Below are 26,386 nucleotides of genomic sequence, written 5' to 3' on the forward strand. Positions count from 1 at the left end.
TTCCCTGCTTTGAATTTTCTCATTTTATACAGATAGTTAACAGATAGAACAACAGTTACATATCTCACCTGGCTCAAGGCTTTCAATCAATGTAACGTAGCTTTCATAGGAGACTTTTGTTGCATTTCCCACTTTAAGGCTCTTGGTTACAAGAGTATCAAATCGGCAAAATTTATTTTCCTGACACAGGGCCTGCATTTCAGCATACAATGGATCTTCAGGATTGTCCGACACATGGAAAATAGGAGTGAAGTCCAGGTCATGCTTGGGAGCGTGTAAGTAACTGTCCAGCAAGAACTGGCTGTCGTAAGTGAAGAGAGAGCTTTTATTGTCAATCGCCCCTGTAAAAGGAAACATTGAAGTAATAAAGCCAGTGTACTCATTAAAGACCACCAGACAATGTGTAGTGACAAATTTACAGAATCAAAAGTTGTTGCAAAAGGTTCAGAGCAAAAGATATTAGCTGCCTCTATCTGAGGAGTCTAGTGAAAGGTTTATTCTGGCTGCTGAAGAGATCACAGAATCCCTACAGTGCAGAAGGGGCCCATTTGGCCCGTCGTGTCTGCACCAGCCTTTCGAAAGAGCACCCTACTTAAGCCCACGACTCCAAGTTATACCCGTAACCCTACCTCACCATTGTTGGACACTAAGGGGCAACTTAGCATGGCCAATCCACCTAACCTGCACATCTTTGGACCATGGGAGGAAACCGGAGCACCCGGAGAAAACACACACAGACACGAGGAGGAAGTGCTAGCAGTCACCCGAGGCTGGAATTGAACCCTGGTCTCTGGGGCTGTGAGGCAGCAGTATTGCCACCGTGCCTCCCTATATTCATGGAGTTTGAGATAAATCTCACGGCAGGACTGAAGATAGGATTAGAAACCATGAGCATTAAAGCACAAGTGGTTCCACATTTCAGAAGTGCCGGGAAAATCTCAGCCAAGATTGGAGCAATGGCCATTTCCAGTCCACACCTTAAAGCTCTAAAATACATGAACCCTAATTCCCTAAGATGCCTGTGTAGACACGGTGTAAAGACCAGTAGCTTTCCATAAGTTTCAATCAAGGAATTCTGTGACCATTTCAGATTAAGTTGAAATTTATACAGGAAATATTGGATTAAGTGCTAAATTAAGAAGGAATAGCATTGCAGAAGAATTGGATTACAAATTCCAGCAATGTAGAGGCAGCACGTATCAAATCATGGGGGCCGAGACAGGCCTACATAGATACATTGATAGATACATAGAAGATAGGAGCAGCAGGAGGCCCTTTGAGCCTGCTCCGCCATTTATCACGATCATGGCTGATCATCCATCTCAATAGGCTAATCCTGCTTTCTCCCCATAACCTTTGATCCCATTCACCCCAAGTGCTATATCTAGTGGCCTCTTGAATATATTCAATGTTTTAGCCTAAAATTGTGTCTCATGTGAGGTTATCCATTATGGGAGAAATAAGAGCAAAAGATAAATGATAAAATATTAAAACATGCTGCTGTGCAGAGAGACCTGGGTGTGCTAGTGCATGAGTCGCAAAAAGTTGGTTTACAGGTGCAATAGGTGATTAAGAAGGCAAATGGAGTTTTGTCCTTCATTGCTAGAGGGATAGAGTTTAAGACTAGGGAGGTTATGCTGCAATTGTATAAGGTGTTAGTGAGGCCACGCCTGGAGTATTGTGTTCAGTTTTGGTCTCCTTACCTGAGAAAAGACATACTGGCGCCAGAGGGTGTGCAGCGGAGATTCGCTCAGTTAATCCCAGAGCTGAGGGGGTAGGATTACAAGGAGAGGTTGAGTGTTGAGCAGACTGGGACTGTACTTGTTGGAATTTCGAAGGATGCAGGGGGATCTTATAGAAACATATAAAATTATGAAGGGAACAGATAGATAGATGCGGGCAGGTTGTTTCCACTGGCGGGTGGAAGCAGAACTAGGGGGCATAGCTTCAAAATATGGGGAAGTAGACTTAGGACTGAGTTTAGGAGTAACGTCTTCACCAAAGGGTTATGAATCTATGGAATTCCCTGCCCAGTGAAGCAGTTGAGGTTCCTTCATTAAATGTTTTAAAATAAAGATAGATAGTTTTTTGGAGAATAAAGGAATTAAGGGTTGTGGTGTTTGGGCTGGAAAGTGGAGCTGAGTCCACAAAAGATCAACCATGATCTCATTGAATGGTGGGTGCGGTATTATCAGGTATTGCAGCACCCGAGAGGCTGAAGTTTCATTGGTCAAACCTGGGGGTTTACCATTGGCTGTACAGTATGTAGCTCCGCCCAGATAGGTGGGGTATAAGAGTCAGTGCCATCCCAGCAGCCCTCATTCTGCACCTGAGCTGCTGGCGAACAGTTCTAGTCTATCAAAGCCTTCAGTTATGCTTTAACCTTGTCTTTGCAGCAATTGATCGTGTATCAATTTAATAGACTACACTTAAGCAGAGAAGATGGATCTCCGAATCAAGCGGGAGTGTCTGCAACTCAGTCCCCACGCGGCGAACTCAGCGGCGATTTTCAAACACTGGCTGGCGTGTTTCAAAGGCTACCTTGAGACGGCTGGAGGCACACCCACGGAAGAGCAGAAACTGCATCTCCTGCACTCAAGGGGAAGCCCTGGGATCTACATCCTCATCGAGGAGGCGGAAAACTTTGATGCAGCAATCGAACTTTTAAAAGGACATTATATTCGCCCAGTAAACCAGATCTACACACGTCACCTGCTTGCAACGAGACGACAAAGCCCCGGGGAATCGTTGGAGGAGTTCTACTGCGCGCTACTGGTGCTGGGCAGAAGCTGTGGCTGCCCGCAGGTTTCGGCGAGCGACCACACGGAAAAGCAGCCCCACAGACCTTCCCCCTGCCCCCGCAGGCATAGGCTGTAAGGCGGCCCGCCAACTCCGATGGGCCCCGCTGTTTCTTCTGCAGGCAAGAAAAGCACCCCCGCCAGCGCTGCCCGGCCCGCACATCCACCTGCAAAGGGTGCAGCAAGAAGGGCCATTTTGTGGGGGTCTGACAGGCACGTGCAGTGGCCGCGGTCTCCAGCGGCGACTCCGGGCTGCCACAGCGAACTTCCCCTCGGAACCCAGGCGGCCAGCAGTCACCGCCACCCCCGTATCCTGGGGCCACGTGCGGCCCAAGGGCGCTGCCATCTTGTTCGCCGGACACCGCGCTGGACGGATGGGCGCCACCATTTTGTCCATCTCCGACCACCATGTGCGGCCCATGGGAAACACCATCTTGGATGGGGCTCCAGGACCCCAGCCGGGCCGACTATACACTGCCCGACCAAAATTCACAACTCCTGCGTCTGGCCTTGGTGACTCTGGACCAAAATCGACATCGAACACTCTCAACAGCAACGACGACGGTCTTCATCAATGGCCACGAGACGTCCTGCCTGATTGACTCTGGGAACATGGAGAGCCTTATACACCCTGACACGGTAAGGCGCTGTTCACTTTTTACCCACCCTGTAAATCAAAGAATCTCCCTGGCCTCCGGTTCCGACTCAGTGGAGATAAAGGGGTTCTGCCTAGCAAACCTCACAGTCCAAGGAAGGAAATTCAACAATTCCTGCCTGTATGTCCTTCCACACCTCTGCGCGGCTACACTCCTGGGGTTGGACTTCCAGTGTAACCTGCAAAGTCTGACCTTAAAGTTTTGTGGCCCTATACCTCCCCTTACTGTCTGCGGCCTCGCGACCCTTAAGGTCGACCCACCTTCCCTGTTTGTGAACCTCACTCCGGATTGCAAACCCGTCGACACCAGGAGCAGACGGTACAGTGCCCAGGACCGGACCTTCATTAGGTCGGAGGTCCAAAGGCTACTAAGGGAAGGGGTCATTGAAGCTAGCAACAGTCCCTGGAGAGCCCAAGTAGTGGTGGTAAAGACCGGGGAGAAACATAGGATGGTCATTGACTACAGTAAGACCATCAACAGGTTTACGCAGCTGGACGCGTACCCTCTCCCCCGCATATCCGACCTGGTAAACAGAATCGCGCATTATAAGGTCTTCTCCACAGTGGGTCTTAAGTCCGCCTACCACCAGCTACCCCTCCGCACGAGCGACCGTAAGTACACTGCCTTCGAGGCAGATGGGCGGCTCTATCATAGAATCATAGAATCATAGAAGTTTACAGCATGGAAACAGGCCCTTCGGCCCAACCAGTCCATGCCGCCCAGTTTTTACCATTAAGCTAGTCCCAGTTGCCCGCACTTGGCCCATAACCCTCTATACCCATCTTACCCATGTAACTATCTAAATGTTTTTTAAAAGACACAATTGTACCCGCCTCTACTACTACCTCTGGCAGCCCATTCCAGACACTCACTACCCTCTGAGTGAAGAAATTGCCCCTCTGGGCCCTTCTGAATCTCTCCCCTCTCACCTTAAACCTATGCCCTCTAGTTTTAGACTCCCCTACCTTTGGGAAAAGATGTTGACTATTTACCTTATCTATGCCCCTCATTATTTTATAGACCTCTATAAGATCACCCCTAAGCCTCCTACGCTCCAGTGAAAAAAGTCCCAGTCTATCCAGCCTCTCCTTATAACTCAAACCATCAAGTCCCGGCAACATCCTAGTAAATCTTTTCTGCACTCTTTCCAGTTTAATAATATCCTTTCTATAATAGGGTGACCAGAACTGCACACAGTATTCCAAGTGTGGCCGTACCAATGTCTTGTACAACTTCAACAAGTCGTCCCAACTCCTGTATTCAATGTTCTGACCAATGAAACCAAGCATGCCGAATGCCTTCTTCACCACCCTGTCCACCTGCGACTCCACCTTCAAGGAGCTATGAACCTGTACTCCTACATCTCTTTGTTCTATAACTCTCCCCAACGCCATGCCATTAACTGAGTAGGTCCTGGCCTGATTCGATCTGCCAAAATGCATCACCTCACATTTATCTAAATTAAACTCCATCTGCCATTCGTTGGCCCACTGGCCTAATTGATCAAGATCCCGTTGCAATCCTAGATAACCTTCTTCACTATCCACTGTGCCACCAATCTTGGTGTCATCTGCAAACTTACTAACCATGCCTCCTAAATTCTCATCCAAATCATTAATATAAATCACAAATAACAGTGGACCCAGCACCGATTCCTGAGGCACACCACTGGTCACAGGCCTCCAGTTTGAAAACAACCCTCTACAACCACCCTCTGCCTTTTGTCGTCCAGCCAATTTTGAATCCAATTGGCAACCTCACCCTGGATCCCGTGAGCTTTAACCTTCTTCAACAACCTACCATACGGTACCTTGTCAAAGGCTTTGCTAAAGTCCATGTAGACAACGTCTACTGCACTGCCCTCATCTACCTTCTTGGTCACCCCCTCAAAAAACTCAATCAAATTTGTGAGACATGATTTTCCACGCACAAAGCCATGTTGACTGCCCCGAATCAGTCCTTGCCTCTCTAAATGCTTGTAGATCCTGTCTCTCAGAATACCTTCTAGCAACTTACCTACTACAGACGTTAGGCTCACCGGTCTGTAGTTCCCAGGCTTTTCCCTGCTGCCCTTCTTAAACAAGGGCACAACATTCGCCACTCTCCAATCTTCAGGCACCTCACCTGTGGCTGCCGATGATTCAAATATCTCTGTTAGGGGACCCGCAATTTCCTCCCTAGCCTCCCACAACATCCTGGGATACATTTCATCAGGTCCCGGGGATTTATCTACCTTGATGCGCTTTAAGACTTGCAGCACCTCCTCCTCTGTAATATGCACACTTCTCAAGACATCACTATTTATTTCCCTTAGTTTCCTAACATCCATGCCTTTCTCCACCGTGAATACCGATGAGAAATATTCATTCAGGATCTCACCCAACTCTTGTGGCTCTGCACATAGATGCCCTTGTTGATCCTTAAGAGGCCCTACTCTGTCCCTAGTTACTCTTTTCCCCTTTATGTATCTGTAGAATCTCTTTGGATTCTCCCTTGCATTATTTGCCAAAGCAATTTCATGTCCCCTTTTTGCCCTCCTGATTTCCCTCTTAACTCTATTTCGACAATCTCTATACTCTTCAAGGGATCCACTTGATCCCAGTTGCTTATGTACGTCATATGCCTCCTTCTTCTTTTTGACCAGAGTCTCAATATCTCGAGTCATCCAGGGTTCCCTACTTCTACCAGCCTTGCCCTTCACTCTAAAGGGAATGTGCTTACCCTGCACCCTGGTTAACACATTTTTAAAAGCCTCCCATTTACCAGCCGTCCCTTTGCCTGCCAACAGTCTCCCCCAATCTACCTCTGCAAGTTCCTGTCTGATACCATCAAAATTGGCCTTGCCCCAATTAAGAATTTTAACTCTTGGGCCAGACCTATCATTCTCCATAGCTATCTTAAAACTAATGGAGTTATGGTCACTTGTCCCAAAGTGATCCCTCACTAGCACTTCTGTCACTTGCCCTTCCTTATTTCCCAAGACGAGGTCAAGTTTTGCCCCCTCTCTAGTCGGCCCATCCACATACTGAATGAGAAATTCCTCCTGAATACACTCAACAAATTTCCCTCCATCCAAGCCCCTAATGCTATGGCTGTCCCAGTCAATGTTGGGAAAGTTAAAGTCCCCTACTACTACCACCCTATTATTCTTGCAGCTATCTGTAATCTCCTTACATATTTGCTCCTCAATTTCCCGCTGACTATTTGGGGGCCTGTAGTACAGTCCTACCAAGGTGATCTCTCCCTTCTTATTTTTCAGTTCCACCCATATAGACTCAGTGGGCGAACCCTCGGATATATCCCCTCTAAGTACTGCCGTGATGTTCTCCCTAATCAAAAACGCCACTCCCCCTCCTCTCTTACCTCCTGTTCTATCCTTTCTATAGCATCTGTACCCCGGAACATTGAACTGCCAGTCCTGCCCCTCCCTTAGCCATGTTTCAGTCATAGCTATAATATCCCAGTCCCATGTGCCCGTCCATGCCCTGAGTTCATCCGCTTTGCCCGTCAGGCCCCTTGCATTGAAATAAATGCAGTTTAATGTAGACCTTCCTTGCTCTCTGCCCTGCTTTCTCTGGTCATGCTTTACACACTCTCCCTTCCTGCCTTTTGTTTCTGTCCCCACTGACTTCCTACATCGGTTCCCATCCCCCTGCCACATTAGTTTAAACCCTCCCCAACTGCACTAGCAAACACACCCCCGAGAACATTGGTTCCGGTCCCACCCAGATGCAGACCGTCCGATTTGTACAGGTCCCACCTCCCCCAGAACCGGTCCCAATATCCCAGGAATTTGAAACCCTCCCTCTTGCACCATCTCTCAAGCCACGTATTCATCCTAGCTATCCTGTCATTCCTACTCTGACTATCACGTGGCACTGGTAGCAATCCTGAGATTACTACCTTTGAGGTCCTACTTTTTAGTTTAACTCCTAACTCCCTAAATTCAGCTTGTAGGACCTCATCCCGTTTTTTACCTATATCGTTGGTGCCTATATGCACCACGACAGCTGGCTGTTCACCCTCCACCTCCAGAATGCCCTGCAGCCGCTCTGAGACATCCTTGACCCTTGCACCAGGAAGGCAACATACCAACCTGGATTCTCGTTTGCGTCCACAGAAACGCCTGTCTATTCCCCTTACAATTGAATCCCCTATCACTATAGCTCTGCCACTCTTTTTCCCGCCCTTCTGTGCAGCAGAGCCAGCCACGGTGCCATGAACCTGGCTGCTGCCACCTTCCCCTGGTGAGCCATCTCCCCCAACAGTTTCCAAAACGGTAAATCTGTTTTGGAGGGAGATGACCGCAGGGGATCCCTGCACTGCCTTCCTACTCTTCCTCTGTCTGTTGGTCACCCATTCCCTATCTGCCTCAGTAATTTTAATCTGCGGTGTGACCAACTCACTGAATGTGCTATCCACAACTTCCTCAGCATCGCGGATGCTCCAAAGTGAGTCCATCCGCAGCTCCAGAGCCGTCAAGCGGTCTAACAGGAGCTGCAGTTGGACACACTTCTTGCAGATGAAGGAGTCAGGGACACCAGAAGGGTCCCTGACTTGCCACATCTCACAAGAGGAGCATGACACGGGTCTGAGCTCTCCTGCCATGACTTAAACCTGAAGTTAAATTTGAACTACACTACACAGCTAAGAGAAAGTCAAAGAGAGAGAAATCACTTACCAGTTACAAGCCAATCACTTACCTGCTGGCTGTGATGTAATTGCTCCCGAGGCTCCCTCACAGGTCTGCTTCTCTGCACCTCCTTAAGATGAGCTCCAAATTCCCTTAACTAGTTAATTAATTTACTTAATTAATTGGATTTTTTTTTTTTGGGGGGGGGGGAAACTCAACCCCAAACACCAAACTCCAAAAAAAACCACAGCCCTCACTCACCTCTTACCCGAACTCAGCCTTACCCAAACTTAGATACACTCTGTTTGCCTCCAGCACTCTGTTTCTAAAGGCACTTCAGCCACACCCTTTGTATCCTTCCTGATTTACAGTCAGCCAATAGGCCTGCTCCCGAAACTGATCTCCCGAAACTAACAGCTGACCTGCTAGGTAAGGAGGTTGTTAAGCAGTACTTACCTCACCCACGCCGCAACCTTTTAAACTGTCCCCTCTGGCTCGCAGCTCCCGCGCTATTTCAAACTCCCGCGCTGTTTCCAAGGTCCTGGCTCTCTCTCTCTCCCGAACAGCTGACCTGCAAGGTAAGGAAGTGCTTAAGCAGTACTTACCTCACCCACTTTTTTTATCATTTTTTAAGGGTTCCCTTCGGTGTCACTAACGGGGTCTCGGTCTTCCAACGCGAGATGGACCGAATGGTTGACCGGTACGGCTTGCGCGCAACGTTTCCGTATCTCAATAACATCACAATCTGCGGCCATGACCAGCAGGACCACGACACCAACCTCCGAAAATTCCCCCAGACCGCTAAAATCCTTAACTTAATGTACAATAAGGATAAATGTGTATTTAGCACCGACCGTCTAGCCATTCTCGGCGACGTAGTGCGAAATGGAGTTACAGGCCCCGACCCTGAACGCATGACCCCCTCATGGAGTTCCCCCTCCCTCACTGCCCCAAGGCCCTGAAGCGGTGCCTCGGGATTTTTAGTTACTACGCCCAGTAGGTCCCTAACTACGCAGACAAAGCCCATCCCCTGATCCAGTCCACAACCTTCCCCCTGTCGATGGAGGCCCGCCAGGCCTTCAGCCGCATCAAAGCAGACATTGCAAAGGCCACGATGCACGCCATCAACGAGTCCCTCCCCTTCCAGGTCGAGAGCGATGCGTCCAACATAGCTCTGGGGGCCACCCTCAACCAAGCGGGCAGACCCTTGGCCTTATTCTCCCGTACCCTCCATGCTTCTGAAATCCGCCATTCCTCAGTCGAAAAGGAGGTCCAAGCCATAGTAGAAGCTGTGCGACATTGGAGGCATTACCTGGCCGGCAGGAGATTCACGCTCCTCACTGACCAATGGTCGGTGGCGTTCATGTTCGATAATGCACAGCGGGGCAAGATAAAAAATGACAAGATCTTGCGGTGGAGGATAGAACTCTCCACCTACAACTACGAGACCTTGTATCGTCCCGGGAAGCTAAACGAGCCTCCTGACGCCCTGTCCCGTGGCACATGTGCCACCGCACAAGTGGACCGTCTCCGAGCCCTCCACGAGGACCTCTGCCACCCGGGGGTCACTCGCTTTTTCCACTTTGTTAAGACCCGCAACCTGCCCTACTCCATCGAGGAGGTCAGGACAGCCACCAGGGACTGCAAAATCTGCGTGGAGTGCAAACCGCACTTCTACCGGCCAGAGAGGGCGCACCTGATAAAGGCTTCCCGTCCCTTTAAACGCCTCAGCATGGACTTCAAAGGCCCCCTCCCCTCCACCGACCGCAACACGTACTTCCTGAACGTGATTGACGAGTACTCCCGGTTCCCATTCGCCATCCCCTGCCCCGACATGACCACCACCACTGTCATCAATTCCCTCCAGGGTATCTTTGCACTGTTCGGTTTCCCCGCTTACATACACAGTGATAGGGGGTCCTCCTTTTTACGCGACGAACTGCATCAATTCCTGCTCAGCAAGGGCATCGCCTCAAGCAGGACGACCAGTTACAACCCCTGGGGAAACGGGCAGGTAGAGAGGGAGAACGGAACGGTCTGGAAGGCCGTCCTACTGGCCCTACGGTCCAGGAACCTCCCTGTCTCCCGCTGGCAAGAAGTCCTCCCGGAGGCCCTCCACGCCATCCGGTCGCTGCTTTGTACGACCACCAATCAGACACCTCATGAACGTCTCCTTGTCTTCTCCAGGAAGTCCTCCTTGGGGACCGCTCTCCCGACCTGGCCAGCGACACCCGGACCCATCCTGCTCCGAAAACACGTGCGGGCGCACAAGTCGGACCCGTTGGTCGAGAGGGTCCATCTGCTGCACGCTAACCCCCAGTACGCCTATGTGGCGTTCCCTGATGGCCGACAAGATACGGTCTCCCTACGGGACCTGGTGCCCGTCGGAACCCCATGCGCACCCCAACCACCACCCCCACCTCCGCAGCGCCTCACAGGAGGGTCAGTCCTCCCGCCGCTCCTGCCCGGGCCCTCCCACCCACTGATGTCCCCTACAGGCGCCCCCCTCCCAGGTCAACCGCTCTCCCCACCAGCGCCGTCTAGGGGTGACGAAGCTGTCATGGAGGCCGAAGCCACGCTCCCGGAGTCGCAGACGCCAGGACCCCCACCGGAATCACCACAGAGGCCCAGACGATCCCAGAGGACGACCAGGGCACCCGACCGACTGATTGCTTCATCTTAACCGATCTGTAACTGTAAATAATAAACACTGACTGTATATATCTGCCATGACTGTAAATATCCTCTAAACACTGTAAGGAGGTATCACGGTACCTCCATATCTGATCATACCATGTTGAATACAGTTGTAGCCGCTGGCCACCACCCCCGCCGGACTCTTTTTTGACAGGGGGTGAATGTGGTATTATCAGGTATTGCAGCACCCGAGAGGCTGAAGTTCCATTGGTCAAACCTGGGGGTTTACCATTGGCTGTACAGTATGTAGCTCCACCCAGATAGGCGGGGTATAAGAGTTGGTGCCGTCCCAGCAGCCCTCATTCTGTACCTGAGCTGTTGGGGGAACAGTTCTAGTCTATTAAAGCCTTCAGTTATGCTTTAACCTCGTCTTTGCAGTAATTGATCGTGTATCAATGGGGCAGGCTCGAAGGGCCAGATGACCTACTCCTGCTCCTAGTTCTTATGTTCTTATGTCATTAGGAAGCCTGTCAGCACCAGTTGTGTCTCCACAGGGGGCCTTATCCATTTGAAGACTGGAATATTGGATCACTTGCCTCATTGGCAGTAGCCCATAAGTAACTCCCGGGAGATGGGGAAAGTGGGTGGAATGGCAATCAAGGCATTGCAGAGTCAGGGAAGCGAGCCGATTTCCACAGCTGTGTTTTAACTCTTGCCATTTGTTGGCAACCAGTGCTCAGGCTCCAGTGGCCAGTGAAGAATCCAAAGAAGAGCAGGACCTGACACTCGCCCCACTCTGCAAAATCTAATTTCTGAAATGGGAACAAGAGAAGGCATTAAGCTCCTCCTTTAAAAATGCAAAGAGCCGAATGCTTGTCTTGGGCGAGCTTCAGGAATGGCAGAGAGCATCCAACCCAATTTTTGCAGAGATCTCGGAGGGATGTAGGAGGCAAGGGCAATAGGGTGCAGCGAGGTCAAGGAGAAGAGAATGTTTAAATGTGTCTGGAACAAGACCCAATGTAGGTGACGAGGACAGGTGCGATGGCTGAACGTGACTTCGTGTGAGTTATGATATGGAGAGTGTTGAACGAACGTTGCAAGATGGGAGGTGGGCCAGAAGGGAATTGCAATGATTGAGTCTGGAGGAAATAAAACCATGATGAGCCAAATTGGCTGAGGCAAGGGTGGTGACGGGTGACATCGACAGAGATTGAATTTGGTGGCTTTGGTTTATGGAAAAGTTGATTTTAGACATTTAGCTCATAGTTGAATAGGACATGGATGTTGTGCTAGAATCAGTGAATGGAAAGTGTGATGGGGACATGAAGCCATTGGGGCAGATTTTGCGGTGCCATTAATAGTGACAAGCCCCGCATTTGCGTTATTAGACGTTGGTGCAGTCCAACATCTGGAGTGCACACCTGTAGTGTAAATCTGGAAGTTTCAGTGGGCCACCATCACTGCCCCCGAGTCCTCGCAACTTCTATTGCCAAGGTGCAGATTTAAAAGGCCGGTTGGAACACACATGAAATTCAGCTTATTGCCCACTGATAATGAAGTACTCACACTGATAGTTTTAGTCCTGCCTTATTTCCAGGTGTTAAGGAGCCTCCTCTCAATTTGCAAAAACCTCTCAAGGAGGCCAACACCAGAAAGGATCTTTTAAATGTTAAAATAGATTCAATGAAATAAATCTGAGAGAGCATTAATCTGACATTTGAAATGTTTTCAGAAGATTTATCCGACCTTTATGTTGTTTTAATGCAAATAAACATTTTTTTATATATCAGATAAATTTTGTCAAAAGGTCAACGTGCAGACTTTGAGAGAGATTTGGTAAATCTTTTTAAAAAGTAAAACCATGACTTTCCAGCCTGATACATCAATCTTTTTCAATGTTTCAATATATAAACTTTTTTCTTCAATGATTTCACCTATGTCCTCAAAATATGTTAAAACATATTAAAACTCAACTTCTTGCCATGGAGTCACAATGCTGTAGTGAGATCTGTAGTGAGATTCAAGATCTGTAGTGAGATTCAAGGTCAGTGGTGAGCGCTGTTGCTCTGAATGCTAGCCCAATGGCAACAATCCTTCAGATGTTTAGTCACAGGAAATTTTGGCTGGTGTCGAACAAGCAACGTGACAAATCAGAAGCAGTAGTTGGTGCCCCCTCCCCCCCCCCCCCCCCCCCCCCCCCCCCGCCACCCTATCCAACATACATGTGGAATACAACATTGGGCGGGATGTTCCGGTCCTTCTTGCCAGCAAGATATCCCGGTCCCACCGAAGCCAACCCCACCTCGGTAGATCCCCCGGCGACGGAATGGGCGAGTCACGCAAAACGCCACCAACATCGGCCACCACCAGAAGATCCCGCCGACAGCCAATTGCGAGATGCCGCCAACCGCCTGAAAGCACGCCACGGGGAAACGGACAGAAAATCCCACCCATCATGTTATCGGGTGGTGCTGGCAGCTTTGAAAGTGAGGATGTGGTACCACAGGAGAGGGAACCATTTACAATATTAACTGGCGTGAGAGCCAGAGTACAGATGCGAATCCTGAGCTGGAGCAGAGGGAGATCTTAGAGGAAGTTGTCTTGTTAGCCAAGAGGAAGAAGAGAGAAGCAGTACAGAGAACATACAGTGTAGAAGGAGGTCATTCGGCCCGTCGAGCCTGCACCGGCCCTTGGAAAGAGCACCACACCCAAGCCCACACCTCCACCCATCCCCATAACCCAGGAACCCCACCCACCTCTTTGGACACTAAGGACAATTTAGCATGGCCAATCCACCTAACCTGCACATCTTTGGACTGTGGGAGGAAACCGGAGGAAACCCACGCAGGCACGGGGAGAACGTGCAGACTCTGCACAGACAGTGACCCAAGCCGGGAATTGAACCTGTGACCCTGGAGCTGTGAACCAACTGTGCTAACCACTGTGCTACCGTGCTGCAGTAGAGTCAGTTGATCAGATGGTCGCAATCTTAGTGAACTGCTTACATCTATTGTTCGAACTGAAGATGAAGGGAGTAACAGGGAGACGTTTAGTTGGCATTGGGAAGAGAAACTGTGAGTTTTCAAGGTGATCCTGGAATTGTGAGAAGTTTTGGCAGACAAGAGCAGGACCCAATTGTTTTGTGTTTTGCCAATTTGTTGTATATTTTATATCTCTGATTTATCTTGGTGCAATGCAGAAATTACACTAGCTTGAAGTCTGCAGCAGTTTTATTTACAATGCTTTAAAATAACTCTGCAATCACAAATTGTTTGCTCCCATGCCTATCCCAGCTCTAGCTTATAGGCCTTTCCGTTTACTTTAGCTCTGAATCATCACCCAGGCTTAATTTAACAAGCATTTGCAAATTTCCCAATCATGTTCCCCACGTTCACGTCCAAATTGTTAATATATAACACAAACAGTAAGGGTCCAAATCCGAGCCCTGTGGAACACCACTTGAAACAACTTTCCAATTGCACGGGCGGCCATCGACCATTACCCTTTGTTTCCTGTTACTAAGCCAACTTTTATCCAGTTTGCCACGTTGCCCTGTTTCCGATGGGCTTTCACTTTCTTGATCAATCTGCCTTGAGGGCCTTGCTAAAATCCATGTACACCACATCCACTGCACTACCTTCATCAACACTTCTTGTCACTTCCTCAAAGTATTCAATCAAATTTGTGAGACAAGACATTCCTTTAATAAATCCATCCCTGACTTGTCCATGCCTTTCTATGTGACAGTTAATCCTATCTCTCAGGATTGATTCTACTAATTTGCCCACCACTGATGTAAGACTAACTGGCATATAATTGTTCGACATTTCCTTCAATCCGTTTTTAAACAATGGTACACACTTGAATTTCCCCAGTCCTCTGGTACCACCCCTGTGTCCAGTGAGGATTGGAAAATCATCCTCAGAGCATCTGCTAAGTCCTCCCTGACCTCCTTCAGTAGCCTGTGAAACAATCCATCTGGCCCTGGCGACTTATCAACTTTCAAGGATTCCAATCTATCCGAGTACTTCCTCTCTCTTTATGAATAACCCATCCAGTATCTCACAGTGTTCCTCCTGGACTACTGTATCATCCATTTCCTTTTTAAACACAGAGACAAAATATTCATTTAAACCCTTCCCACAGCATCTGCATCTGCACACAAGTTCCCTTCTTCATCTCTGGCATTGCTAGCCAGTCCACCTCAGCCAAACCCTTCTCATTTCTACAAAATGTGCCTTCCCCCAGATCAAAATGTTTACCCCTGCTTTATCTCTGTCCTTTTCCATGGTAATACTGAATCGATCTGAATTGTGATCACTATCCCCGATATGGTCACCAACTAACACTTCATCCACTGGCCCATTTTCTTTCCCCAAGATTAGGTCTAGAATTGCATCTCCTCTCATCTGACCTCACATTCAATAATCTATTGCAACAACCTATTGTCTTGTCATGTTAGTTTTGTTCATTAAATTGGGCATCAAAAGATTTAAGCTCGGTCTGGATTGATTTAAAATGTCGTACGGCAAAATATATTTCTACATGTGGTTCAAAGGTGAGAGGGAACGTCACTGGAGGCCTTCTACTCACAGCTGGCACCCAGTTTGTAGAGCATTTCCTGGCTGGCATCAGCAGACAGAACTGAGCCATTTTTGTAGGTGAAGTCATCATCTGGATCGTTATTCATCACTCCAAAGAGCCCCTCCGTCTGGTTCACAAATGTCTCCGGCAAAAGAACCACGATGCTCAAGATTGTGCCCCGAGCCCGCATCTCCACACCAGCTCCAGAAGCAAACATGACAGTAACATTCTGCCGGTTGGCGGAATACATAAAAACACCTGGGAGAGGACAAACAGCCAATTAAATACTCCTTGACATCACACTATGCTCATGTCGTGTACTTACCTGAAAAGATGAATCATTAGAATGAGAAAAATAAACTTGCATTTAATTCGCACTTCTGATGTTCTCAGGACTTGACCGCCAATTTAGGACTATTGAAAGTGTCACTCATGTTGTAATTTTGTAAACCTAGTGGCCAATTTGGGCATAGCAAAGTTCCGCAAACGGAAATCGATAACAACCAGATAATCTATTTTGCGATGTTGTTTGAGGGGTAAATATTGGTCAGGGCGTTGGCAGAACTCACATTGTCTTCTTTAAAATAGGGCCACAGGATTGAATATGTTCCAGAGAGGGCAGGTGAAACCGCGATATGTGTCTCAACTGAAATATGGCAGCGGCAACAGTGCAGCACCTCCCTCAGCACAGCGCTGGAGTGTCCAACATCTTGGTAACCCAAATACTCGGAGGGCGACTTGAACCAGGCGAGAGTGTTGCCAACTGAAGCACAGTTGATGGGTTAAATGTTGCCAGCCTGGAGACCTCAGAAAGTAACTGGGTGCACTCAGATCATCTGAGTACTCATTATTTTGACAGGAAACTCACCTTTAAGATCCATCCAGTTCTGTTCATCGAAGGTAACAAACCCATGGTTGAGCAGCACCTCCAAGCTTCCATTACTGGAATGGTTTGAAACACGGACTTCAATCACATCGGAGTCACCTTCCTGCATAGCAACAGCAGTGAGCCCAGTTGCATTTTCATGTATTCCTGTAAGAAGAGAGTGCGACTAATTGCCAATCAATTTTTCTCTGACGTAACTCTGAACAATATAAAAATTGCAGCTATAAACCTAAGAGAGGTCTACTGTCAAGCTTGTAATAGAATTCACAGCCCAGCCTGGCTCGTGATTGTGCTGATAGCTACTGTGTTTATGACTGTTCACAGTTACATAGCCCATTCTTATAGTACCATATTTTCCCAATGTTATCATCTCTATAACTGTCAACCTCAATTGTGCTAAATTCTCATCATCATAATGCGATAATTTGACACTGTAATTTGCCATCATCAACCTGTTATAATTCCATAATTTACCTGGCTAAATGCTGGAATCAATTTGCACATAGTATTGGCCCCAAAACAGCAATGAGAATAAATCTGCCTTTGGTGGTATTTGCTGAGGAAAGAATCCTGACATGGGAACCTAGGAGAAGTCCTTGCTCTACTTCAAACACTGTGGAACCTGCCACACATTCACTGCTCTAATTGCACATATTCGGTATATATGGTGTTTACTGTATCTGCACTGCATCTTCTTCCCGTACCAGCCTCCCCAAACAGGCGCCGGAATGTGGAGACTAGGGGCTTCTCACAGTAACTTCATTTGAAGCCAACTTGTGACAATAAGCGATTTTCATTTTCTCATTTTCATTTTCTACTCACATTACGAGATGAAGCAAAATTGAAAACCATGATTAGAGTGGTACCAAAGAATTGATGCCAAGCTCAAGCCATCTCACCTTATAGTTAGGAGTATTGAATTACTGCCCAGGGTATTAAGTTGAAAAGTATCAGACGGAGTAAACATTTAATGAATACCAAAGCATTGATGTATATTCGACAGGGCCACTTTGTAAACTATCACTATTAGAGAAAGAGCCAATGTTTTATTGGAAACAGGTTCTCACAACAACAACATCTTGTCACAAAAAGTGCAGAGGATACCGGAAGTCTGCAGAAGGATTTGGTTAGGTTAGGTGAATGGGCTAGAGTCTGGCAGATGGAATTCAATGTTGCTAAGTGTGAGGCTATCCATTTTGGGAGGAATAACAGCAGAATGGATTATTATTTAAACGGTAAGATGTTAAAACATGCTGCTGTGCAGAGGGACCTGGGTGTGCTGGTGCACGAGTCGCAAAAAGTTGGAGTGCAGGTGCAACAGGTGATTAATAAGGCTAATCGAGTTTTGTCTTTCGTTGCTAGAGGGATGGAGTTCAAGACTAGGGATGTTATGCTGCAATTGTATAAGGTGTTGGTGAGGCCACATCTGGAGTATTGTGTTCAGTTTTGGTCTCCTTACCTGAGAAAGGATATATTGGCACTGGAGGGAGTGCAGAGAAGATTGACTAGGTTGATCCCAGAGCTGAGGGGATTAGATTATGACGAGAGGTTGAGTAGACTGGGACTGTACTCATTGGAGTTTAGAAGGATGCGGGGGGATCTGTTTGAAACATATAAAATTATGAAGGGAATAGATAGGATAGATGCGGGCAGGTTGTTTCCACTGGTCGGGGAAAGCAAAACTAGGGGGCATAGCCTCAAAATAAGGGGAGGTAGATTTAGGACCGAGTTTAGGAGGAACTTCTTCACCCAAAGGGTTGTGAATCTCTGGAATTCCTTGCCCAGTGAAGCAGTTAAGGCTCCTTCTTTAAACGTTTTTAAGAAAAAGATAGATGCCTTTCTAAAGAATAAAGGGATTCGGGGATATGGTGTACGGGCCGGAGAGTGGAGCTGAGTCCACAAAGATCAGCCATGATCTCATTAAATGGCGGAGCAGGCTCGAGGGGCCAGATGGCCTACTCCTGTTCCTAGTTCTTATGTTCTTATGTTACTGCACCGTAAACATATTAAAATATCCCAAGGTACTTCAAAAGAAGTGATGAGAAATTTCCAAGCCACATAAGCAGATGTTAGAATAGAGGCCACAGGTGTTAAGGAAGAGAGAGAGGTGGAGGAGCAGAGGTTGAGGGAGGTTGGGCTTAGGGCCACCGATTGTGGAGCCAAGCAAATGGGGATACACTAGAGGATGGAAGAGTTTGGGGATTTTAGCAGGCTGCAGAGATAGGGAGGAGTGGGGCCATGGAGGGATTTGATCACAAGGATGAAAACTGTGAAACTGATGTGTTGCTTGACCAAGATTCAAACAAAGAACAAAGAAATGTACAGCACAGGAACAGACCCTTCGGCCCCCCCAAGCCCGTGCCGACCATGCTGCCCGACTAAACTACAATCATCTACACTTCCTGGGTCCGTATCCCTCTATTCCCATCCTATTCATGTATTTGTCAAGATGCCCCTTAAATGTCACTATCGTCCCTGCTTCCACCACCTCCTCCGGCAGCGAGTTCCAGGCACCCACTACCCTCTGTGTAAAAAACTTGCCTCGTTCATCTACTCTAAACCTTGCCCCTCTCACCTTAAACCTATGCCCCCTAGTAATTAACCCCTCTACCCCGGGGAAAAGCCTCTGACTATCCACTCTGTCTATGCCCCTCATAGTTTTGTAGACCTCTATCAGGTCGCCCCTCAACCTCCGTCGTTCCAGTGGGAACAATGCAGGCCTGTGAGCAAAGAGTGCATGAGTCGAGAGCATTGGAATAGTCAAGTATGGAAGCAACAGAAGTATGGGTAAGGATTTCAATAGCAAATGGGCTGAAGCAGGAGAAATGCAGAATTTAAGATCCAATCGATGAGAATAATGGTTCCAGGGACCATTAGCTCAGTTGGCTGGAGAGCTGGTCTATGATGCAGAGTGAAGCCAACAATTCCCATACCGGCTGAGGTTATTCATGAAAGCCCCACCTTCTCAACCTCGTCCCTCGCTGACGTGTAGTGATCCTCAGGTTAAATCACCACCAGTCAGCTCCCTCCCTCAAAGGATCATCTGGGACTATGGCGACTTTACATAGTATTATGGCAGACTCAGGCTATTCAACCCAACAGTGCTAGGCCAATGATGAGACTCCACACAAACCTCTACTTTACTCCATCTTACCCTAATAGCAAATGCTTCCAATACATCCTCCCTCATTTACTTAATCAGCTATTTCTGAAATGCATCCATATTATTTGCCTCAATGTATGAAAAAACATTGGCAATTATATAATACTTTTCATGACCGTCACGCATCTCATAGCTTTTTACAGCCATTGAAGTACTTTTGAAATGTTGGACAGGAAGGGCGGCATGGTGGGGGTAGTCTGGGAGGTGTTGAAGGTGGTGGTCAGGGGAGAGTTAATCTCCATTAGGGCCCACAGGGAGAAGAGAGAGGGCAGGGAGAGGGAGAGGTTGGTGGGGGAGATCTTAAGGGTGGACAGGAGATATGCAGAGGCCCCCGAGGAGGGGCTACTTAGGGAGCGACAGAACCTCCAGACGGAGTTTGACCTGTTGACCACAGGGAAAGCAGAGGCACAGTGGAGGAAAGCACAGGGGGCGACGTACAAGTATGGGGAGAAGGCGAGCCGGATGCTGGCACACCAGCTCCGTAAGAGGGTGGCAGCGAGGGAGATAGGTGGAGTTAAAGATAGCAGGGGGAATACGGTGCGGAGTGCGGTGAGGGTAAATGAGGTATTTAAGGACTTCTATAAGGAGCTGTACAGATCTGAGCCCCCAGCGGGGGAAGAGGGGATGTGACGATTTTTGGATCAACTGAGGTTCCCGAGGGTGGAGGAGCAGGAGGTGGCTGGTTTAGGGGCGCCAATTGGGTTGGAGGAGCTGGTTAAAGGATTGGGGAACATGCAGGCGGGGAAGGCCCCGGGGCCAGATGGGTTCCCGGTCGAGTTTTATAGGAAATATGTGGACCTGCTAGGCCCGTTGTTAGTGAGGACTTTCAATGAGGCAAGGGAGGGGGGTATCTTACCCCCGACAATGTCCGAGGCGCTGATCTCTCTGATCCTGAAGCGGGACAAGGACCCACTGCAGTGTGGGTCGTATAGACCGATCTCGCTCCTCAATGTGGATGCTAAGTTGCTGGCAAAAGTGCTGGCTACGAGAATTGAGGACTGTGTCCCTGGGGTGATTCATGACGACCAGACGGGAATTGTAAAGGGCAGGCAGCTAAACACTAATGTGCGGAGGCTCCTCAACGTGATTATGATGCCATCGGTGGAGGGAGAGGCGGAGGTAGTGGCAGCTATGGACGCGGAGAAGGCCTTCGACCGGGTGGAGTGGGAGTATCTGTGGGAAGTGTTGCAGATGTTTGGGTTCGGGGAGGGGTTCATCAGTTGGGTCAGGCTCCTATATAGAGCCTCGGTGGCAAATGTGGCTACGAATCGGCGGAGGTTGGAGTACCTTCGGCTGTACCGAGGGACGAGGCAGGGGTGCCCCCTGTCCCCCTTGTTGTTTGCATTGGCAATTGAGCCTTTGGCCATGGCACTAAGGGAGTCCAGGAAATGGAGGTGGTTGGCCCGAGGGGGAGAGGAACATCAGGTGTCGCTGTATGTGGACGACCTGTTGCTGTATGTGGCAGATCCAGTGGAGGGGATGGTGGAGGTCATGCGGATCCTAAGGGAGTTTGGGGACTTCTCGGGCTATAAGCTCAACGTAGGGAAAAGTGAGCTCTTTGTGTTGCATCGTGGGGACCAGAGAAGGGGGATAGACGACCTACCATTGAAGAGGGCGGAAAGGAACTTTCGGTACTTGGGGATCCAGGTGGCTGGGAGCTGGGGGGCCCTGCACAAGCTCAATTTGACGTGGTTGGTGGAGCAGATGGAGGAGGATTTCAAAAGATGGGATGTGCTGCCACTCTCGCTAACGGGCAGGGTACAGTCGGTTAAAATGATGGTCCTCCCGAGGTTTCTCTTTGTGTTCCAGTGCCTTCCCATTATGATTCCCAAGGCCTTTTTCAAATGGGTAGGTAGGAGTAACATGGGTTTTGTGTGGGCAAATAAGACCCCGAGGGTAAGGAGGGTGTTTCTGGAGCGTAGCAGGGACAGGAAGGGCTGGCGCTGCCGAATCTGTGCGGCTACTATTGGGCAGCCAATGTGGCGATGATCCATAAGTGGGTAATAGAGGGAGAAGGGACAGCGTGGAAGAGGTTGGAGATGGCGTCCTGCAGGGGCACGAGCCTGAGGGCGCTGGTAACGGCACCGCTGCCACGCTTGCCGACAAGGTACACCACGAGTCCGATGGTGGCGGCAACGTTGAAGATCTGGGGGCAGTGGAGGCGACACAGGGGCGAGGTGGGAGCCTCGGTTTGGTCCCCGATTCGGGAGAACCATCGGTTCGTCCCGGGAGGGATGGATGGGGGGTTTCGGAGCTGGCATCGGGCAGGGATCAGAAGAATGGGGGACCTGTTTATAGATGGGACGTTTGCGAGCCTAGGGGCACTGGAGGAGAAGTTTGGGTTACCCCCGGGAAATGCTTTCAGGTATATGCAAGTGAGGGCGTTTGTGAGGCGGCAGGTGAGGGAATTCCCGTTCCTCCCGGCGCAGAGCATTCAGGACAGAGTGATTTCGAGTGTATGGGTCGGAGAAGGCAAGGTTTCGGCGATCTATCAAGAGATGAAAGAAGAGGAGGAGGTTTCGGTAGAAGAGCTAAAGAGCAAGTGGGAGGAGGAGCTTGGGGAGGAGATTGATGAGGGTCTGTGGGCTGATGCCCTGAGTAGGGTTAACTCCTCTTCCTCTTGCCCCAGGCTCAGCTTAATACAATTTAAGGTTACTCACAGAGCGCATATGACAGGGGCGAGGTTGAGTAGGTTCTTTGGGATGGAGGACAGGTGTGGGAGGTGCGCGGGAAGCCCAGCGAATCACGTCCACATGTTCTGGTCGTGCCCGGCACTGGATGGGTTCTGGAGGGGTTTCACGAGGCCTATGTCCAAGGTGGTGAAAGTCCAGGTCAAGCCGAGTTGGGGGTTGGCATTATTTGGGGTAACGGACGAACCGGGAGTGCAGGAGGTGAAAGAGGCCGGTATTCTGGCCTTTGCGTCCCTGGTAGCACGGCGGAGGATCTTGCTATTATGGAAAGACGCAAAGCCCCCCAGTGTGGAAGCCTGGATAAATGACATGGCAGGGTTCATTAAGCTGGAGAGGATAAAGTTCGCCTTGAGAGGGTCTGTGCAGGGTTCTTCAGGCGTTGGCAACCGTTCCTAGACTATCTCGCGGAGCGTTAGGAGGAAGTCAGCAGCAGCAACCCAGGGGGGAGGGGAGGGGTCTCTGTCGGGGGGGTATTTGGGCGGGTGGGGGGGGGGGGTGTTTCCCCAAGGGTACTTTTGAATGACATGTGGGGGGGTTAATATAAGTGGGAGAAACCCAATGTATAAGTAGTTTATTATTTTTGATCGTGGTGTTTGTGTTGTTTCTTCTTTTTGTTATGGGGGGGGGGGGGGGTTTGTTAAAAAGTTTTGTTGGAAAAATTTGAATAAACATTTTTTTTTTTAAAAAGGAAGGGCGGCACGGTGGGGCAGTGGTTAGCACTGCTGCATCACCTGCTGAGGACCCGGGTTCGATCCCGGCCCCGGGTCACTGTCCGTGTGGAGTTTGCACATTCTCCTCATGTCTGGTGGGTCTCACCCCCACAGCCCAAAGGTGTGCAGGCTAGGTGGATTGGCCACGCTAAATTGACCCTTAATTGGAAAAAAAAGAATTGAGTACTCTAAATTTCTTAAAACAAAGAAATGTTGGGCGGGATTCTCCGGCCGCGTTCGCTGCAAGAACGTCACGGGCGAGCCGCGTAGAATGGAAAAATCCATTGACCTCGGGCGGGGTGCTCCGGCCGCCGGGTTGTTGGTAATGTTGTAGAAAGTTCCACGTTCCAACACTCACCGAGTAAAGAAGTTGCTGCTGAATTCCTTATTGAATATATTTATGGCACAACGACTCCCCCACAAATAGAACTGTTGCGGTGTTTGGGGTGGTTAAAGTGGATAACCTCCAAAAAGGGGTGCGGGGATTACATTATGTGTTTGGCCAGCAGCCCATTCCGTGGAATACAAACAACAACAAAGAACAAAGAAATGTACAGCACAGGAACAGGCCCTTCGGCCTTCCAAGCCCGTGCCGACCATGCTGCCCGACTAAACTACAATCTTCTACACTTCCTGGGTCCGTATCCCTCTATTCCCACCCTATTCATGTATTTGTCAAGATGCCCCTTAAATGTCACTATCGTCCCTGCTTCCACCACCTCCTCCAGTAGCGAGTTCCAGGCACCCACTACCCTCTGTGTAAAAAACTTGCCTCGTACATCTACTCTAAACCTTGCCCCTCTCACCTTAAACCTATGCCCCCTAGTAATTGACCCCTCTACCCCGGGGAAAAGCCTCTGACTATCCACTCTGTCTATGCCCCTCATAATTTTGTAGACCTCTATCAGGTCGCCCTGGTAGCACCAATGTGTGCAGGGAACCAACAACCTGCACACATTGGCGGGGGTTCAATATCATCACTGACTTGGCATTACTTAAAGCTCACCACCACCACCTCCAGGAGAGGTACTCTATGGCTGCAGCTGTTGCCTGGAGCTGTTCTACAACTGAATCTGGCCGGCGAACGAGTGAAGAATGGCAAACCGTGGGAGAGAATGGGCAGCAAGGTTTTTGACAGCTGCACTGGAGGCCTTGGTAGAGGAGGTGGAAAGAAGACAAGATGCCCTGTGCTGGCGGACGTTCGGAAGTCCCTCCAGGCACTCAGTAAAAAGGCAGTGGGACCATCTAGCCTTGAAGCTATTGGCAGAAATGCAGCCACACGGACTTGGATGCAGCATCAGACGTTTGGTGATTCCACACGAGTGGCCAAGGTCAGTGAAAGCCTCTTCAAACGACATATGTTAACAACTGTTACAATATGTTACCGGGATTCTATAGACTCTGGAACCGTCCCTGCAGATCGGAGGGTAGCTCACGTCACTCCGATATTCAAAAAGGGAGGTAGAGAGAAAGCAGGAAATTATAGACCAGTAAGCCTAACATCGGTAGTGGGGAAAATGCTTGAATCCATTATCAAGGACTTTATAGCGGACCATTTAGAAAGCAATGGCAGGATCAGTCAGAGTCAGCATGGATTTATAAAGGGAAAATCATGCTTGACAAATCTGTTGGAATTCTTTGAAGATGTAACCAGTACAGTTGACAAGGGGGAGCCAGTCGATGTGGTATATTTGGACTTTCAGAAGGCGTTTGACAAAGTCAGCAAAAGAGATTATTGTACAAAATTAAAGCGCATGGGATTGGGGGAATTGTATTGAGGTGGATAGAAAACTGGTTGGCAGCGAGGAAGCAACGAGTAGGGATTGATGGGTCCTTTTCAAATTGGCAGGCGGTAACTATTGGGGTAGCACAGGGATCGGTGCTGGGACCCCAGCTATTCACAATATATATTAATGATTTGGATGAGGGAACAAAATGTAATATCTCAAAGTTTTCAGATGATACCAAATTAGGTGGGAGGGTGAATTGTGACGAGGCTGCAGGGATCCTACAGCAAGATCTGGACAGGTTGAGCGAGTGGGCAAATCAATGGCAGATGCAGTATAATTTGGATAAGTGTGAGGTTATTCACTTTGGAAGCAAAAACAGGAAGGCAGATTACTACCTGAATGGTTGTAAATTGGGAGAGGGGAGTGTGCAGCGGGACCTGGGTGGCCTTGTGCACCATTCGCTGAAGGTAAGCATGCAGATGCAACAGGCGGTAAAGAAGGCTAATGGTATGTTGGCTTCATTCTGAGAGGTTTCGAGTACAGAAGCAGGGATGTGTTGCTGCAATTGTACAGGGCCTTGGTGAGGCCACACTTTGTGTATTGTATGCAGTTTTGGTCTCCTTCTCTGAGGAAGGATGTTGTTGTTCTCGAGGGAGTACAGTGAAGGTTTACCAGACTGATTCCAGGGATGGCGGAACTGTCTTATGAGGAGAGATTGATTAGGTTGGGATTGTTCTCGCTGGAGTTCTGAAGAATGAGGGGCGATCTCATAGAGACTTATAAAATTCTAACAGGACTAGACAGGGTAGATGCAGGGAAGATGTTACCAATGATGGGTGTGTCCAGAACCAAGGCCACAGTCTGAGGATTCAGGGTAAACCATTTCGGACAGAGATGAGGAGACATTTCTTCTGACAAAGAGTGGTGAGCCTGTGGAATTCATTAACACAGGAAGTAGTTGATGCTAAAACTTTGAATATATTCAAGAGGCGGCTGGATATAGCACTTGGGGAGAATGGGATCAAAGGCTATGGGGAGAAGGCAGGATTAGGCTATTGAGTTGGATGATCAGCCATGATCGTGATGAATGGCGGAGCAGGCTCAACCGGCCAAAAGGCCTCCTCCTGCCCCTATTTCTACGTATCTGTGTAACTGCTCCAGTACCCTACACCACTGCTCAATCAGGACTCATGCTATTGTGTTTTTATAATGATATAAAGGCACCAATCATTCGTAAGGGATTGGGCAAACATATTGTGAACTCATTCATTTACACTGGGTACATGTGTAAATAAATACACAGATAGAAAGCTTGAAGATCTGTTGCTGAACCAGTCTTCCAATGTAGTCCATCGGCCGGATTCTCTGCTCCTGAGACTAAGAGCTGGATTCTCCGATTTTGAGGCTATGTCTGGAGGAGGTGTCTGATCTTACGACCAAAAAGTCGGCGCTGCCCACGCACCAATGCTCCACCCAGTGGGGAGCTGGCAGCCGTGCCACATAAAGCCCCCGGCTTCACCTGCATTTATGGATGGAAAATTGGCAGGTCCGTAGCCACGCATGCGTACGGCGGCAACCTGCGACGGCCTGCGGCAGCCACAGCATGCAAAATGGCGGCGGCCGTGCGTGGACCCGGCCTGCCAGATGGTGTCCCCCTGTAACCCCCCCTTGCCACCCCCGGACCACCCCCCCACCAGTCCGCCCAGCTCCTGCCGAAGCTGCCCCTGGCTAGCAGAGTAGCTCCCCCTCAAACCCCCCCCCCCACGACTGGCGGCGCTGGACACAGTCCGCAGCCGCCACGCGATGTCCCCGAAAACTGTGAGGACACGCGACCGACACAGTCAGGAAGTCGGCCCATTGGGGGCGGAGCATCGGAGGAGGGCCTCAGGCGACATCCTG

The 26,386-nt window shown here is 49.2% G+C and overlaps 1 protein-coding gene across 5 annotated transcripts in view; it reads right to left on the bottom strand.

Moving 5' to 3' along the window:
• Nucleotides 1–26,386, bottom strand: part of susd2 (sushi domain containing 2) — a 353,392-nt gene that overhangs the window by 51,447 nt on the left and 275,559 nt on the right. For all 5 annotated transcript variants that reach the window (XM_072497158.1, XM_072497185.1, XM_072497149.1 and 2 more), the window contains 3 exons: nt 16,177–16,341; nt 15,318–15,566; nt 69–341 (listed from right to left, as the gene is read on the bottom strand). In XM_072497158.1, coding sequence (XP_072353259.1) covers nt 69–341; nt 15,318–15,566; nt 16,177–16,341 — 687 coding nt within the window. The remainder of the gene's footprint in view (nt 1–68; nt 342–15,317; nt 15,567–16,176; nt 16,342–26,386) is intronic.

This window comes from Scyliorhinus torazame, chromosome 1 (assembly GCF_047496885.1).
Source record: "Scyliorhinus torazame isolate Kashiwa2021f chromosome 1, sScyTor2.1, whole genome shotgun sequence".
Lineage (NCBI taxonomy): Eukaryota > Metazoa > Chordata > Chondrichthyes > Carcharhiniformes > Scyliorhinidae > Scyliorhinus > Scyliorhinus torazame.